General features: G+C 40.3%; 1 protein-coding gene across 3 annotated transcripts in view; it reads left to right on the forward strand.

Annotated features, from left to right (window-relative positions):
- Positions 1–6,686: 6,686 nt before the first annotated feature.
- Positions 6,687–14,580, forward strand: part of XDH (xanthine dehydrogenase) — a 51,906-nt gene continuing 44,012 nt past the window's right edge. The window contains exons 1-2 of one of the 3 annotated variants that reach the window (XM_059840720.1): positions 6,687–6,827; positions 8,377–8,547. Coding sequence is in view for 2 of the 3 variants with exons in the window: in XM_059840718.1 (XP_059696701.1) it covers positions 9,299–9,352 (54 nt within the window). In the remaining variant the exon portion in view is untranslated. Of the gene's footprint in view, positions 6,828–8,376; positions 8,548–9,073; positions 9,353–11,032; positions 11,092–14,580 lie in introns of those variants that run through there. The other 2 variants (XM_059840718.1, XM_059840719.1) reach the window with 2 other exon arrangements.

A 14,580-nucleotide genomic window follows, 5' to 3' on the forward strand; every position in this document is an offset into this window, starting at 1 on the left:
TCAGCCATCCCTACCTGCCCTCACTGGGAGCAGAGCCCAGGCACTGCCTGCCAGGCCCTTGACCTCCCCCCCAGTCCTGCTGCTGACCTCTCCAGCTGACCAGCCCTGGGATCCTCTCCCTCTCCTCGCCCAATAGGGGCCTTTGTTAAGTCACTGCTGAGTCAGGCTTTTCACAAATAAGCAGACCCTGACCATGAAAGCTCTAAAATTGTTTTTCCCTTTCATTTATCCTGAACACTGTGTCACGTTGCTGAATCCAGACTTCCCCTGATGTCAGTGTAGGGAAGGGATCAGGGACAATTATGGTTTTTTCTTACAGGGAAGGCTGACATGAAACTGGTCAGGTTAGGAGACCTGAGAAACTTAAAGCATGAGAAAATATAAAAACAAAGGTTATCAACAGTCCCCCAGAACTGGTGGGTGCTTACTTTTATCTAGGTGTGTTTTTTATGGGTTGTTTTATTGTAAATTGGTTTTTAATGAACCATTCCATTTATATCTTAGAAGACTGAAGCATTATTTGAGAATCTGTACTCACTAGAACTCTTTAACCAAATAAGATATTACAGGCATATTGGAGTTGTGATAAGAGAATATGCCTTGAACTCTCTAAATTCTCCTGCCCTTGGAAATTCACTGGATTATGCATTGTGGAATAAACTACTTTATAGTTGTTTCTTCTTCCAGAAAACAAATCAAAACACTCTGCCAGGAAAATTAGTAGTACTTTTGTTATTCTTCAAGCTTTTCTTGTTTTTGTGCCTCTCAGGTCAGTGTGGAAAAACAGCCTAATATGTTTACTTTTGCTTAACTGATCTTACTTTGGCTTTGCATAATTTTTTTTTTCTGGGCTATCAGTCCTGAGAACTGTAAACAAAGTGAAGATATGTACATGTTGTGTTTCAGCCAACAGGGTACAAGTTGTGGGTCCAGATTCTAGTCTCAATGAAAACAGTGGGTGGTTTCTCACTAGGTGGAATTATTCAGAAACCATTTGATGTTTATTTAACTTCTCTCCCACTGAGTGTAGTGAGAAAAGAGCTCAGCACTGAGTACTTTTGAACATTTCACTCCTGGTGTCATCACTGTTTGTCCTGCTGTTTGGGCAGGTTGTCCAGCTTTTGTAATGAAGTAATTTCTTTTCTAAGGTGAAACTAGCTTTTTTATCCACCTAGAATTGAGAAGTTTAATGTGTATAACAGGGTGATTTTCTAAGAGTCTTTCTTTTATAAGGATGGCTTTGTATGCTCAAAAAACTGTAAAAAGTAGTGACTCCAGTAAATGGATCAAAGGGGAGGTTTGAAGACCAGCTTGGTTAAGGTCTTCATTTTGTAAAGGAAAAGGCAAGAAAAAGAAATGGCACCAGCTTTGAAGAATAAAATACAGGTTCTGGAGCAGTGTCAAGTGAAAACCTGTCTACCATCACATTTAGCTGTTTCTAAAGTGATAATTATCACATCTGTCACTGGCTGCCACTCCTGGGTCTTCAACTACTTTGTGCTTCTTCCCTTCTTCTGCAGCTTCTCTGTCCAAAGGGGAAGTGGCAGAGCAGGGAATAACAGACTGGGGCCTTGCTCCTCCTCTTTGCTCACCATCACTGTAAATGTGGCTGACAGCAATAACTTTCTGAATTAAGGAGATTAAATCAGAACAAGTCAATACTGGGACCAAATATTTGCTGACCAGTGCACCAGATCAATTCACTAAAATAAGGATCTGATTTTTCTGCTGTGCACAGCTGTGCTATGGGATGATGTGATGATGGAAAAAAGAGGATATTTCAGATGACCATTGAAGTCCTCAGGATCTGGGTATTTGGTGTTGATGCTGGAATCCTGTCAATTTTACTTGTGGTATTTCAGCTCTCAGTGCTGGCTGCTGTTTGCATCTTTGTGCTTAACATTCTGTAAGACATAGAATATGCAGGATGTTGAATATTACAGGCTCTACACTAGTCCCTTCTAAAAGCTATTATCTGCTGCAGTAATTACCACCATAAAAATTGTAAGAATAGAAATAGGTCTTTGCTCTGGGCTATTGTAGCCCCCCCCCTTTTCTTTTTTTTTCCTCTGAAGCTTTTGTTGTAGTTCACAAGCTTTATGACACAGAAATTAAATTATCTCCCTTGTATCTCAAGTATTCTATTGTGGTGATAAACCAAATGATATTTTAGGACCACTGTGCAGCTTCTCTGGGACAGAAATGCTTTTATGTATGTAATCCAATTAGGATTTTAAGCATAATGGCCTTCAAGGGGAGATGGATTTGAAGTTCTGAATTCCACTCCACTATGTTTTTGTTTATATGGAATAGCTTATACTTTGTTCAAGGGAATAAAACCTTTTGGTTTTGTGCTGTCTTTAACAAAGTGAGAAGTGTTGGCTCCTTTAACCACCTAATTTGAGTTGCTCTTCTAGAGCTGATTTATCTCCTGGAAGGATCACTGAAAAACCATTGCAAAGCACAGGTTTATTCAGCAGAAGCCAGACAGGTGTGATTGGACATTCCTGTATTGCTATCAATAGAGATAACATAACAGGAAACAGCTAACAGTCCATTATCAATTTCTGCAGTCCCAACCTTATTAACCCTTGGGTCACAACTTCCCTTGGCCTGGGAAAAGAAAATTTGAGAATTTCTGCATAGACACATCTTTATCTTACTCTTTTGTCATTTTTCTCAAGTATTTTTCTAAGCTGTTTGTTTAAAGCCCATCTTGTCATCTTACTTTTACAAGGTTACTAATCATGTTTACATCAAGATACATCATCAGCATTCTCCCAAAAGTACAGGTATATCTGCACTCTACTGAGGAGTCTTCATTAGTCATGCTGAGTATTTTATTGCAACAGCCTGTAATTATTTTGTCAGTAAATATCAAAACCTCACAGTGCCTGCTTGAATGATGCAAAGTAGTCTCCTGCCCACCCATGAAAACTATCAGCTCTACCTTTTGTTCTCAAACATAATAATATTGGATATAAAATGACAGTGGGGGAAGCCTTTCTTATTAGAAAAGGAAGCCACTCCAATTCAGAAGGTAGATGAAAACTTTGTGGTATCTGTCATCAGGTGGTATAAAGGGCAATCATGGTAAAGGATCAGAAATAGTTGAGATCTGCACATTCATCATGAAAGTATTTGAAGAAGCACAATGGAAGTAATATATTAATCTCTCCTTTAGTTGTTTTCCAATAGAATTCTTGAAAATTGGAAGTAACTTGTTCTTCATGAATTAGAAAGCTTCAGGAATGATGGTATAGGACTTGTGTTTAGTGCCCTTAAATGTTCATACTTGGGCACGTCGCTGAAAACAACAAGTCTGACTGAGGTAATTCTGTTTGAAAATAATCCAGGCAATTAAAAATATATCTTCTGAGTAGGCAGGGATCCAAAGACTCATTTTAGATGTATATCATTACAGACTTTCTACATACAGTCAGCTTGCTTCCCTGTCCTTAATAAACCAAATTTGACACTAAGAAGGCTCTTTTACTTCAATTTGAGACTGTAGGATATCAGGAACATGACTTGAGAAAATCTGTCTTGTGGACACTAGGTAGGATTGGAGGGAAAACACAGGACTTGAAGTAATTTAAGTTTCAACTTTTGCAATATGTGCTTAAGATATTTTCCACTTTTTAGGCTCTTCAATTTTCAGTTTTTAAGCAGTTCATCTTTTTTTTTTCATGCACTGCTTCTCTTGGAAGGTCATTCCTCAATGTTACTGCTATAATGTGTATGGCTCTTCTAATTTTCACCTTAAATGATGCATGCTGGGTTTATAGCAACTGCTCTTGAGCCAGAACTGTCTTTTTCTTTCTTGCTTGATGTTTATGGTCTGTTACTATTGCTTAGTGGAAAATTATTTAGAATGAATTTGTTTTGAAGAGAAATCAAGAGAGTCTGGGGGATACCAGCTGACCATGATGGCTGCAGTTTGAGACAGCTGGCCTGTTTCAGTGATGGTGATGGCATCTGCTCTCCTGCACTTTGGTGATAACAAAACTCTTCTGAAAGTGTCTGTGGGATTGCCTTGCCATGCCTGTCCAGTCTAGGTAGGCCATCTTAATGATGGGAACTAGAAGGAAATCACAATACAAGGTATTAAGTGCAGGTCTCTGTTTAGGCAGGGTCTGTGGAGAGAGGCAGCCTTTTCTTAAGAAGACTTAAGCTTTTGGGATACAAATCCCTCCTAGATAGAGCAGTCAAATGTTTGATTCAGGAAAACCTTTTTGGTTCTTTGTTAGCAGAAGCAGCTGTGGAGGATTTCTTGGTTTTCAAATGAACTGCCCATCAAAATACTGCATTCTGGAATGAGAAAAGAATTACCAGTGAGATACACAGAGCAGCCAGAGGATTTGTGCAGATGCCCAGGCAGGTTCAGGACAGTATTTGAAATAGAAATTTACTTCATGTAGCTGATATCAGAGTTTTGATAAGGAGCCACATGCTAGACTGCATTCAGTGTATAGACAAGAGAAAACTAGGTATTACCATCTCCCAGACAAAATTAATTCATACCTTCACAGGGGCAGGACAACACAAGGCAGACTTCTGTGTAGAGACTCTCTCCTGTGAAGAAAAACAGTGGAAAATTAGCCATGCATGGGTATGGTATGGGAACTAGTTTTCACTTAGTTAATCTGGCCCAGAAGCTCCTACTTACCTGTGCAGGGATCTTGGAATACAATGGGATTATTAGATGCCAGAGAGGCAGTGCTTTAGCAGCTGTGCAGAAGAATGAAGAGCCTTGTGTGGTTCTTGCAGCTGCTTCCCTGCCCCTTCTTCCTTGGAACAGCCACTGAAGATAATGCTTCCTCCTGGGACAGGAGCAACAGGCAGCCTCTGCAAGTGAACTCTGCCTCCTTCTGGGACAGAGATATAATGTTTAAATACAAAAGATGCTCCTAAAATGTCAACAGATGAAGAGAAAGAAAGATGAAGAAGAAGGTATGATTTTATTGAGTTAGATTACCAGGACAGGTATAGGAAGTTTCTCTCACGTGGTACCTGGAAGCAGGAAAAAACAACTGACAGGTGTCAAGTTTGGTGCTCCTGAAGACAAGGAACACACATGAACAAGCCTGCTTGAAAAGAAGTTGCTTTTCAGGTCAGATATCTGAAACATCCTTTGGCCCACTGGAAGTAGGCAATGGAAGAAACATGGAATTAATTGAAATAAGTCATGCTCTACTAATTATTGTGATGAATAGTGACAACCAGGACTCCTCAACAGAAGGCTGCATTGGCTAACCTTGCTCATTTCTTGCTCTCATAGGAAGACAGGTGGTAGGACAAAGAAAAGAGCTATAATTAAACTCCACCCATCTTCAGAAGCAGGTGAAGAGATCATAATTCATGCAATAAATCTGGATAATTAGACAATATTTGTACAATTAGAAGCTGAACACTGGATGATTAGTGATTCATGAATAATGAGCTAGTATCCACTCACAAATCTCAATGGGGAAATCAAATTTATATTTGCTTTGTAACGATGATCTTTCTCAAATGTCTATCTCTAACCAGAAGGGAATTTAGACCCCTCACAGGAAAGTGCATGAATATAATTGCTTTTTGCAATTTTAGGTGGAGCTATTTTTTTTGGGTTTTGTGTTTGGCTGGGTTTTTTTGGAGTGTGTTGTTATTGTAGAGTGTTAAGTTTACTGTCTGTATTAGGATCCCCAATGGTTTTGTTTCTTTGAGCTCTTTTTGGAGACTTTGGCAGCAAAGAATGAATATCCCTATCCAGTAAGATAAGAGGCCCACTTCTTTCAGGAACCTGTCTTCACCAGTGGCTGATAGGTGGTGCCAAAGAGAAGAACAAACATCCTCAGGCAACACACTCTGTCTTTACACTCAATTTATAATCATTCCTCTATGATGTTCTGGGGTTTTTAAAACTCATACAGAGAACACTCAGAACAAAAGCCACAACCACCAATAGCTGAGGCTCTAAAAAGGAATTTTTAAGAAGCAAGAGATGGTGTGCACAGCTCTAATTAACCTTGTATGCCTTTGTGGCTGACCCTGATAACAGCAGGTGGAGACCTCTTGAGCTCCCTGAAGAGAGTCCAGTGTGTCCCCACAAAGGATATGTGAGCCAAGAGAAGAGGGATCATCAGAACTAAAGCAAACAGGTTATTTCCACTTCAGGGGGAAGATGCTGTCCAAGTTGGTTTAGCAGCAGTGGCTCCAGAGAGGCAGTGGGCACACAGTGTGTGCAGACCCTGGAAGCTTGATACAGGGGTTACTGCATTAAAGCACTGACTTGGGACTCTGTTCTCTTTTCTATTTGCTTTAAAAATTGCTCCTCATAAATCCCTTCATAGAATTATCTTCAGAGTCAGCTGTACTTTCTTCTTTCCTGTTACCTGGAAAGAGGAACGTGAGAACAGAGCAACAAATCTTCTCACTTCTGTTTGTTTTAAATCTCTTCCTTTATTACCCCTGGCATTGTTTCCTTGTTGGACTTTCATCCATTTACCTAATTCTGGCAGTTAACTCCTGGCAGGAGTAGTGTTTCCATAAATTTCACTGTATTTATTGAGCTACACGTGATCATTTGCAGAACAGATGATTATTATTGTTATGATTGCAACAGCCAGGTCTGCAGGATTAACCAGTCAGAATGAGGAAAGTCAGCTGCTTTAAAAAAAAGAAATATATATATTCTTGACTAATATCAACTGCTTCCTGAGCTCTTTAGTGAGTGAATGAAACTGCAAGGAATTTTGAAGTTCTAAAACATTTCCATCTCAGAGTTGTTAATGGGCAAAGGCATGGTTTCTAAAATGGGAAACCTGCTAGACTTTATCTGACTGGTAAGTCAGAATACCTTGTCTAATAACTAATTTTTTGTTTGATTGAGGAAACTTTTCTATTTTAGCTCACTTGAGGAAGTTCTGTGTTGAGGGTTTTGTGAGTTGGCTTTTTTTAGCTTTCACTTTCTTTTCTCTGATTTCTCGTAATCCTCTGTTGTTTCAGAGCAGGTGGGATTTCAAGAAATGGACAAGAGATTTCAACAGCACACACTCTCATGCTCCAGAGTTATTTAGAGCACTAGGAAAATTCCTGTTCTGTATGTCTTGATTCTCTGCCTTTGAAATGGGTATAGTAATAGACTATCCCATCAGGGTGATGAGAGAATAAGTGAATTTGGTGGTGTGTGATCAGTCACTCTGTTGAGATGAGGTCTGAAGTTTTAAATTACCAAGTAATCTACAAATAGAGATTATGATCATGGCTGTATTTATTTTTAGTTTTGTCTTGGGTATATAGTAGGTTGATGGATCAAATTCCTGTGATGGAATATCATAAGGGGCTGTTTACTGACTTAGCAGAAAGAAATAGTTTTACCTATAATGTTATCACCAAGGCTAAGCAGAAATTTGAGTATGGGCTTCCTTTAAAAAGTGATGATATTATTTGTTCTTTAAACCTAAGAACTGCATTATGGAAAACACAGATTAGGAAACTAAACAAGTTTGATTTTGGTGTTAATGCTGTAATGGCTAGTTGCTTTAAGATTGCTGTAATAACCTGTTAATTGTGGTTATGAGTAACAATTGTTATTCGAAATATTACAAAACTATTAATGAGTAGTAACCTTGTGTACACTAATTTTGAGGTTGAAGCTTGCTACGTGAGGGTAGTGCTTGTGTAAATTTTCACAGAAATACCAAGCAACAGAGCTTAAGATTACTTGGAGAAAAGTGTTTTTTCTGGTACTCTGGTATTGCAAAGTGGGAGGTGCCAGACAATAGGTGTCAGCACTGGTTCAGCTATGCACAACTTCACTGAAAATATAGATTAAGGCAGCTGGTTTTAAGCACAATTTTCCTGTGTACTCTGCTTTCAGCAAACTGAAATGCCTGTAAAGAAGGCTGAAAAGGTGTTTGACACTAGTTATGAAATAGTTTTTCTAGGGTATAGACTGGGAAACAGAATGGATGAGACACAAGATAAACGCTGGTAAAAATAATGTATGTATTGTATTCACTGTGAAATGTTTTGTAATACTGAAGGACTATTTCTGAAATTTGTAATTTAATGAGGGTTTGTTATCTTATTAATTATTTGGAGAGGTTCCTGAGAAGAAGACTTTGATATAGTGCTTTCCTAGGTATTTAAAAGAAATAATTAAAAAACCTAATAAAAAAATAACCGAAACTGAAGAAGGAAAGCAAAATCACAAGAATCAGAACAGAGCAGACAGGATAAGGTTCAGTGGTAGCAAACTTCCATGAGACTTTGGAACTGTGCTGCTTTGTGGTGGAATTTTAAACTGGAAGTAGCTGTTCACATATCTTGTTCATTGAACCAATGCCTGTCATATGGATTCTGCCATCATGTGGATGATTCTGCCAACAGCTTTGGAAGAAATAAACAGGAAGGCTTCATGCAAAATATGTGGTTGTGTTATGGAGAAGCCAGAAGAAACCACCACCAGGGAAATGGAAGACAAAAAGTCCTTGGTTTTTCTCTGCATTTCACTGGTAACACGCACGAGGGAGCCAGGATGTGAGGATTAAGCCAAAACAGGTAAGACTAAATGCTTTAAGAGCTCAGTATAAACATTATGGTCAGCCCAGCACCTCAAAAGAGGTACTGGATCAGAGTGCCAGCTCTCTAGAACTGCTTTTATGTGGACAAACACATTCCTGTTTAAATCATATCCTCCCAGGTAGAGGGTACTGCAGCTTTAAACCTGCAAGGAAAAATAGCGGAAAGTCTAGCAGCAGATGTGCACGTATCAAGGAGTTTTTTAAATAAGCAGGTGCTGTCATTGGAGATCTCTTTGTGGTGAATGCCAGGTGGATGGCTGTGCACAGAACAAGGGAAACAGCTTTTTCTTGTCAATATTTGGTGAGGGATAGCTGGGAGAACGCCCCCTCCCTCCCCTGAAGTTTGCATTGCGTTGCAAAACCCCGTGAATTCCTTGCTGGTGGCACACAGCAGTGCCCCAAGCCTGGCAGGATCATCTAAAGGGAATGCAGCTGAATTGTGATCCTCTGCTATATAAAAGGGGGCGGGTCACTCTGCTGGTTCCAGCTCCTCTGCTGTCATTAGGGCTGCAGGAGCACCAACCACAGGCAGCTGGCACGCCTCTCCATTGCCTTTTATATAATATGGGCTTTCACAGGGCACTGGTGCAAGAATCCAGTCAAACACTGTGGAGGCAGACTCGGGTCACCTGTGGTGGGGCTGGTGCTCACTCTGCTGGGGGGAGTAGGGCTGCTCTCCCAAGGCTGCTCTGTGGCCCTGTTGGAGTGGAGTTTGGAAGGTGTGCAGAATGGCTCCCAGCAAGGCAGGGGATGAACTTGTTTTCTTTGTGAATGGTAAAAAGGTAAGGAAGATTCCAGCTTTCTGTCCAGCTTGCTCCTGGGTTGTGGCTTCATTACTTACTTTTCTAGTCGTCTTTTTCCTCTTCTTAAGTTTTCTGATAAGAATACATATTCCATGACTTTTAAGTATTAAATTGTGAAGATTACATGTTGCTTTGCTAAAGGGCTTTTTCTCTTCTTTGAGTTTACCTTGTGAATTATTCCAAGGGTAGCACAATTACATAATATTCCTTGTACAGTTCAGATTTGTTGGCAATAATTTACTACAATTCTGACGTAACTACTTTTAAATAAGTGCACTGCTGAATACAGGCATTTCTACTAGAAATAATTTCAGTATTTACAACAGATCTGGAAAATTTAACTCAAATGAAAGCATCCACATATAATTCATCAATAAGTAATTCTAACATCTGGTTTTTGAAAGGGATTTATAAAAATGTTTATTCCATTTCCATTTAAGAAGCTAAAAAACTCTTCAGAATGAAAGCCCATTAACTGACACAGATTCCTGGCAATAACCTGAGAAGTGACTGTGTCTCACAGGAGGCTGGGGTGCTCACTGCACGTGATGGACACATTTGAACAGCTTGTCCCAGAGCCCCCTCTCCTCAGTTTGGGCTTTGCCCGGCTAGCAATGCAGCCTTGCCTCTTCAAAGGCTTGTAACAAAAGTCAAAGCTGACTCTTGGACCAACTACCAAGTTAGTTCTGTGTCTGAACTCAGCTCAGCTCAGTGCTGCCTTCCCCTTGCCCAGACACAGGGAACTTGTGCCAAAGCAGCTTCCTGCTGGGAAGGGAAGAGGGCAGGGTTGCTTGTCCATTGGTGTGGAGCCAAGACTTTGCAAACCTTCCCTGAGCACTGCTTAGGGGTGTAAATCAGGCACTGTACTGGGTTTGGGCTAGACAATTCATTTTTAATCCCTTGAGGGATCACAATTCTCTCGGTTGTTTAAAAAGCTCTGTGCCCTGCCTTACAGACCAACACAGGATTACTATTCATTTTGCTTTTTTTGCTTTTTCATAGTTGTCTAATGTGGATGAGAGTGTAGCAACAATTAAAGGTTTTAGTTATGACTTTGTATCCCAAACTGGATTGGAATTAGAACTTTCTGAGACACTAGTGGATTTGATATGAATGTTTTGTTTTATTGATATATTAACAGTTTACTGAAGAACAAAGTTTATCTAGTGTACAGTAAAAGTTAGTCATGGAGTTGTTAAATGTAATGCTGATGTAGAGCCCAGGCTTGGTTCTGAGGTTTTATAGAGAAGGGTGACAACTAAAGCTTTGCTCACACTGATTAGTAGTGGTTCATATGTGTTAATTGCCATATCAGCCATTCCTTGTTTCTAAAAAGAGAAGAAAACTTGAAACTCCAAGTTAATTGTAACTAGCTGATTGAGTCTGGTAATTGAAATTGTGGCATAGGATGGTCTGAGAATTTTATCTGGTGAATTCTGCTGTGGTGGGAACAGGTGGCACATCATTAGCTTGTTGTCTTCTTGCCTTGTGAAATTTTTGTGAGATACCTCTTTTGTGAACTTCAATTTGTAGAGAGTGAACTTGGAACTTTTTAGTTCTTACATTAGGAGGTTGCCACAAATGTGTTGGCAACCCTGATACAAACCAAGTGTCCTTGTTTGATTTTTTTTTTTTTCCCCCCTGGTATGCCCTAATAAGAGAGAATTGTAATTCTGGCGCCAGATCAGCAGAGGTTCGAAACCAATAGGACTCTCATGGTAGGTATGAAGAGTTTATAAACAAATTCCTGCATGCAGTTACAAGTGGTGCTTCAGCACTAGCTAGTGTTCAGTTATTACAAGAGCACTGCTCTGTATAAATTGTTAGTAAAGTCCTTCATCCTGGAGAAAACTTTTTGCTAACACATGAAAGTGTCTATTAGTCAAAGTCCAGAGCTGGCCTTGTGGGACTTTCTTTTATGCACGTGGGGTGAGGCAGAGAAGGGGAGAAATGGCAGAGTAGGCCCTGAAGGCCATCAGCAGAAAACAACCTGCTAATTTTGAATCCTCTGCCTGTCCTTGCTGTGTCCTGCAGGTAATAAACCTGCTGTGAGTGACACTGGCCTTGTTGCAGTTCAGCAATTTTTATGGAACTGCTGTTCTGTTTAGAGAAGCCTGACTGTGTGCATGTGCAAAGGGTTTTATCACAGTGTCATCTTGGCAGCTTGGCTGAAAAAAACAAAACCAAACAAACGCCAAGGGCTGATTAATATTACCAATGGTACCAACTTATTTGAATGTCAGAGCTCTCTTAGCATCCTTTCCCACTGCCCCATGGAGCAGGCAGTTCTGGTACAGGAGAAGTTTTCACTTGCTCTACCCAGAGCCTCCAGTGGCTTTTTTTTTTTTCCTATTCCTTTCTTTGTGTGTGTTGCTAAAATGGCTCAAGTTACAGCCCTACCAGACACAGGTTTAAGAGAGAGAATTGGACTCATGGGGCACTCTGATCTGTGGCAGTGTGGGTGGAGTTTGTTGGGACATTGCTGCACATGAAAGGTGATGTGATGGAAGGAGTGGTGGGAAATACCTGGAAGTGCAATTCTGCTGGAACAGCAGGTAGCAAGAGGGCAAGTGGAGAGGCAAGCATTAATATCTTCTTAATGGTGACCAGTGGCAGGACCTGAGGAGACAGCATCCATCGGGGAGGTTATGGAAGGGTTTTTCACCCAGAGGGTGATTGGGCACTGGAACAGGCTTCCCAGGGCAGTGGTCACAGCACCAAGGCTGGCTGACTTCAGGAAGTATTTGGACAATGCTCTCAGGCACCTGTTGGGATTCTTGGGGTGTCCTGTGCAGGCCCAGGAGGTGAGCTTTGATGGTTTTAGTGGGTCTCTTCCAAGTCAGTATATTGTATGATTCTATGTTAGGATATGGCTCCATCCATCTGGGATCCTGATTAAATATTCCAGTTGATTCACTGCAAAGAGTGTGGTAACATGGCCAGTGGGAAGGGTTCCTGCTGTGTGAATTCATGACAGCTTGACATTGCAAATGGGCTGCTGACATTCTGTCACTGTACAAAACCACATGCCAAGAGGTGGTTTGTGAGACAGGGACATGGTTTGCAGCAATTCCTTCTCTCTCACATTAGCCCAGCCTGCACTGTTGTCAAGGAAAAGTCTCCCTGGAGCAGCTGAGCATACTTTACATTCAGGACTGTTTATTTCACTGGGCATATAGCTTGGCACACTACTAACTCAAAGTCATCTTAATAGTCTGCCTGGACTAGAATGCAAATCAGCATGATCAATTTAAAGCTAATGAAGGCAAATTTTTTCCCTTTGCTGAGAAGTCTGTCTCATGCATATGTAGCATTTAATTTTAGTTTAAACACGAGTGGAGTCAATATTTCTATTTCTATTCTGAATGCTAGGGGAGGATCTATGCTGGAAGCCACATTAGATCTCTTACCACTTCCAAAGTCTGTATTTGATTGCTGATGGGACCAGCTAAAATACAGGATTTTTCTGAGCTTTGTGAACCTTTGGGTTTACATAAACAGAGACTTAGGAGCTTTCAGTGTGCTGGCTTAAAGCACAACAAAGTGTTCTCATGAGCAGTAACAAATTTACATTGTGTGGTTATATTCAGTTTGTTCATCTGTGCTCTAATTCTTTCTCCTAATAAATGAATTTGAAATCTCTCAATGTCTTCAGGAATTACACATTCACAGATTTTAATGTCTTAGGGGACCTTTGCATGTGGTTGTTCTGACTTCTGTGTGGCAATCTGGTTAAAACCTTTCACTTTCTCTTCTTGAAATTTAATCAGTGACCAGGGATTAGTGATTTATTGGGAGCTTGTCCATCAGGAAAGCACCTACTTCTCATTTACAGACCCCAACTGATGGAAAGTTTAGCACATTTTTGGTAAAATGGGAAAGTTTGTTTTCACTTTCCATCTGTTCCTCTATTTACCTTGTTCTCTTAAACTGAAAAACCCCTAACTTTCTGGGAATAATAATTTAAATATGATGCTTTGTGTTGTAAAGGCAAAGTTATCTGAATTAGTGAGAGGCAGGTAGAGAAGCTGGAAAACAAAATATTTATTGAGATTGAAGTTTTGTGCATAAAATTATGGGGAAGTGAGCTCAACATTTTTCTGGACTAGTCCATGCACTTTAAAGGTGTAAGGAACTGCTTCAGAACCTGCGTTGTGTGGTACTTAAAAGCACAAAGAACTTCAGGGCCAGGCTAGGCTCTCTGCTGAGGTGGATCTGAGTATTTAAAATTCCTAGAATCAGTAGGCAAACAGACATGAAGTACAAACACAGCAGTACAGAATAAATTTGAGAGTCATTTGACTGTCTGTGCCATCCTAACATTTTCAACAATGTTTCTTTCTGCATTTGATTAAAAATTAAGCTGCCAAATGCAGTAAATCCAGTTTTAAATTGTCTAAATATGACTTTCAATCTTATAAACCTGCCATATGACATTTCATTTAAAAAACCAAAATAAAACAAATTACCAAACACTAAAAACTTACAAAAAGGGAACTATTTTTTTAACTGCAGTATCTAAGTTGTCTGATCCTTCAAGCACAGAAGGCAAAGGATGGAATTCAGTTTCTTTCTGTACAAGGACACTGGGGGAGGTGAGCAGGAACTGTGGTATTGAGCTGTGAATTCCATTGTGCTGGGCATCAGACAAGATGTGTTATCCCCACCCACAGGGCTTTAAAATATTTTAAGAACAAATCACAGCAGGAGATTGCAACAAGCCACTGGAGGAATGATATGCTGGAGGACGAGCCAGCATCAACAACAATGAGCAAAAGGCAAGAACAGCAAAAAATTCTTGCTCTGTGCCCAGCAAGAGATACATCAGCCAGCATCCTCCCACCAGGAATCTGAAGTGAAGAGAAATGACTCCTTGATCTCTGATGTGTGAGATTTGTGTTAATCCAGAATGTTCTCCAAACTCTTACCCATATCTCTCTCAGATGCCTAGGCTCTGCCAGAATTGCAGATATACAGCTCCAGTGGAGTAGTTTGAAGTGGCTGAAGTAGCAACCCAGGGCTGTTGGCTGGAACAGAGCAAGGGTGTGCGTTGTCTGGGACGTGCTGGGAGACCCTTTCTGATGAAGTTGAGCAAAGCTTTGGCTGTGGGACTTCACACATTCTTACATCTCTAAAAGTACATGGAGATGAGTGGTTAAGTGAGACATGAAGGACTAGGCTTGTCTTTTAGTTCCTGCTTCCTGAAA

Source organism: Haemorhous mexicanus, chromosome 3, assembly GCF_027477595.1.
Source record: "Haemorhous mexicanus isolate bHaeMex1 chromosome 3, bHaeMex1.pri, whole genome shotgun sequence".
NCBI classification, from domain to species: domain Eukaryota; kingdom Metazoa; phylum Chordata; class Aves; order Passeriformes; family Fringillidae; genus Haemorhous; species Haemorhous mexicanus.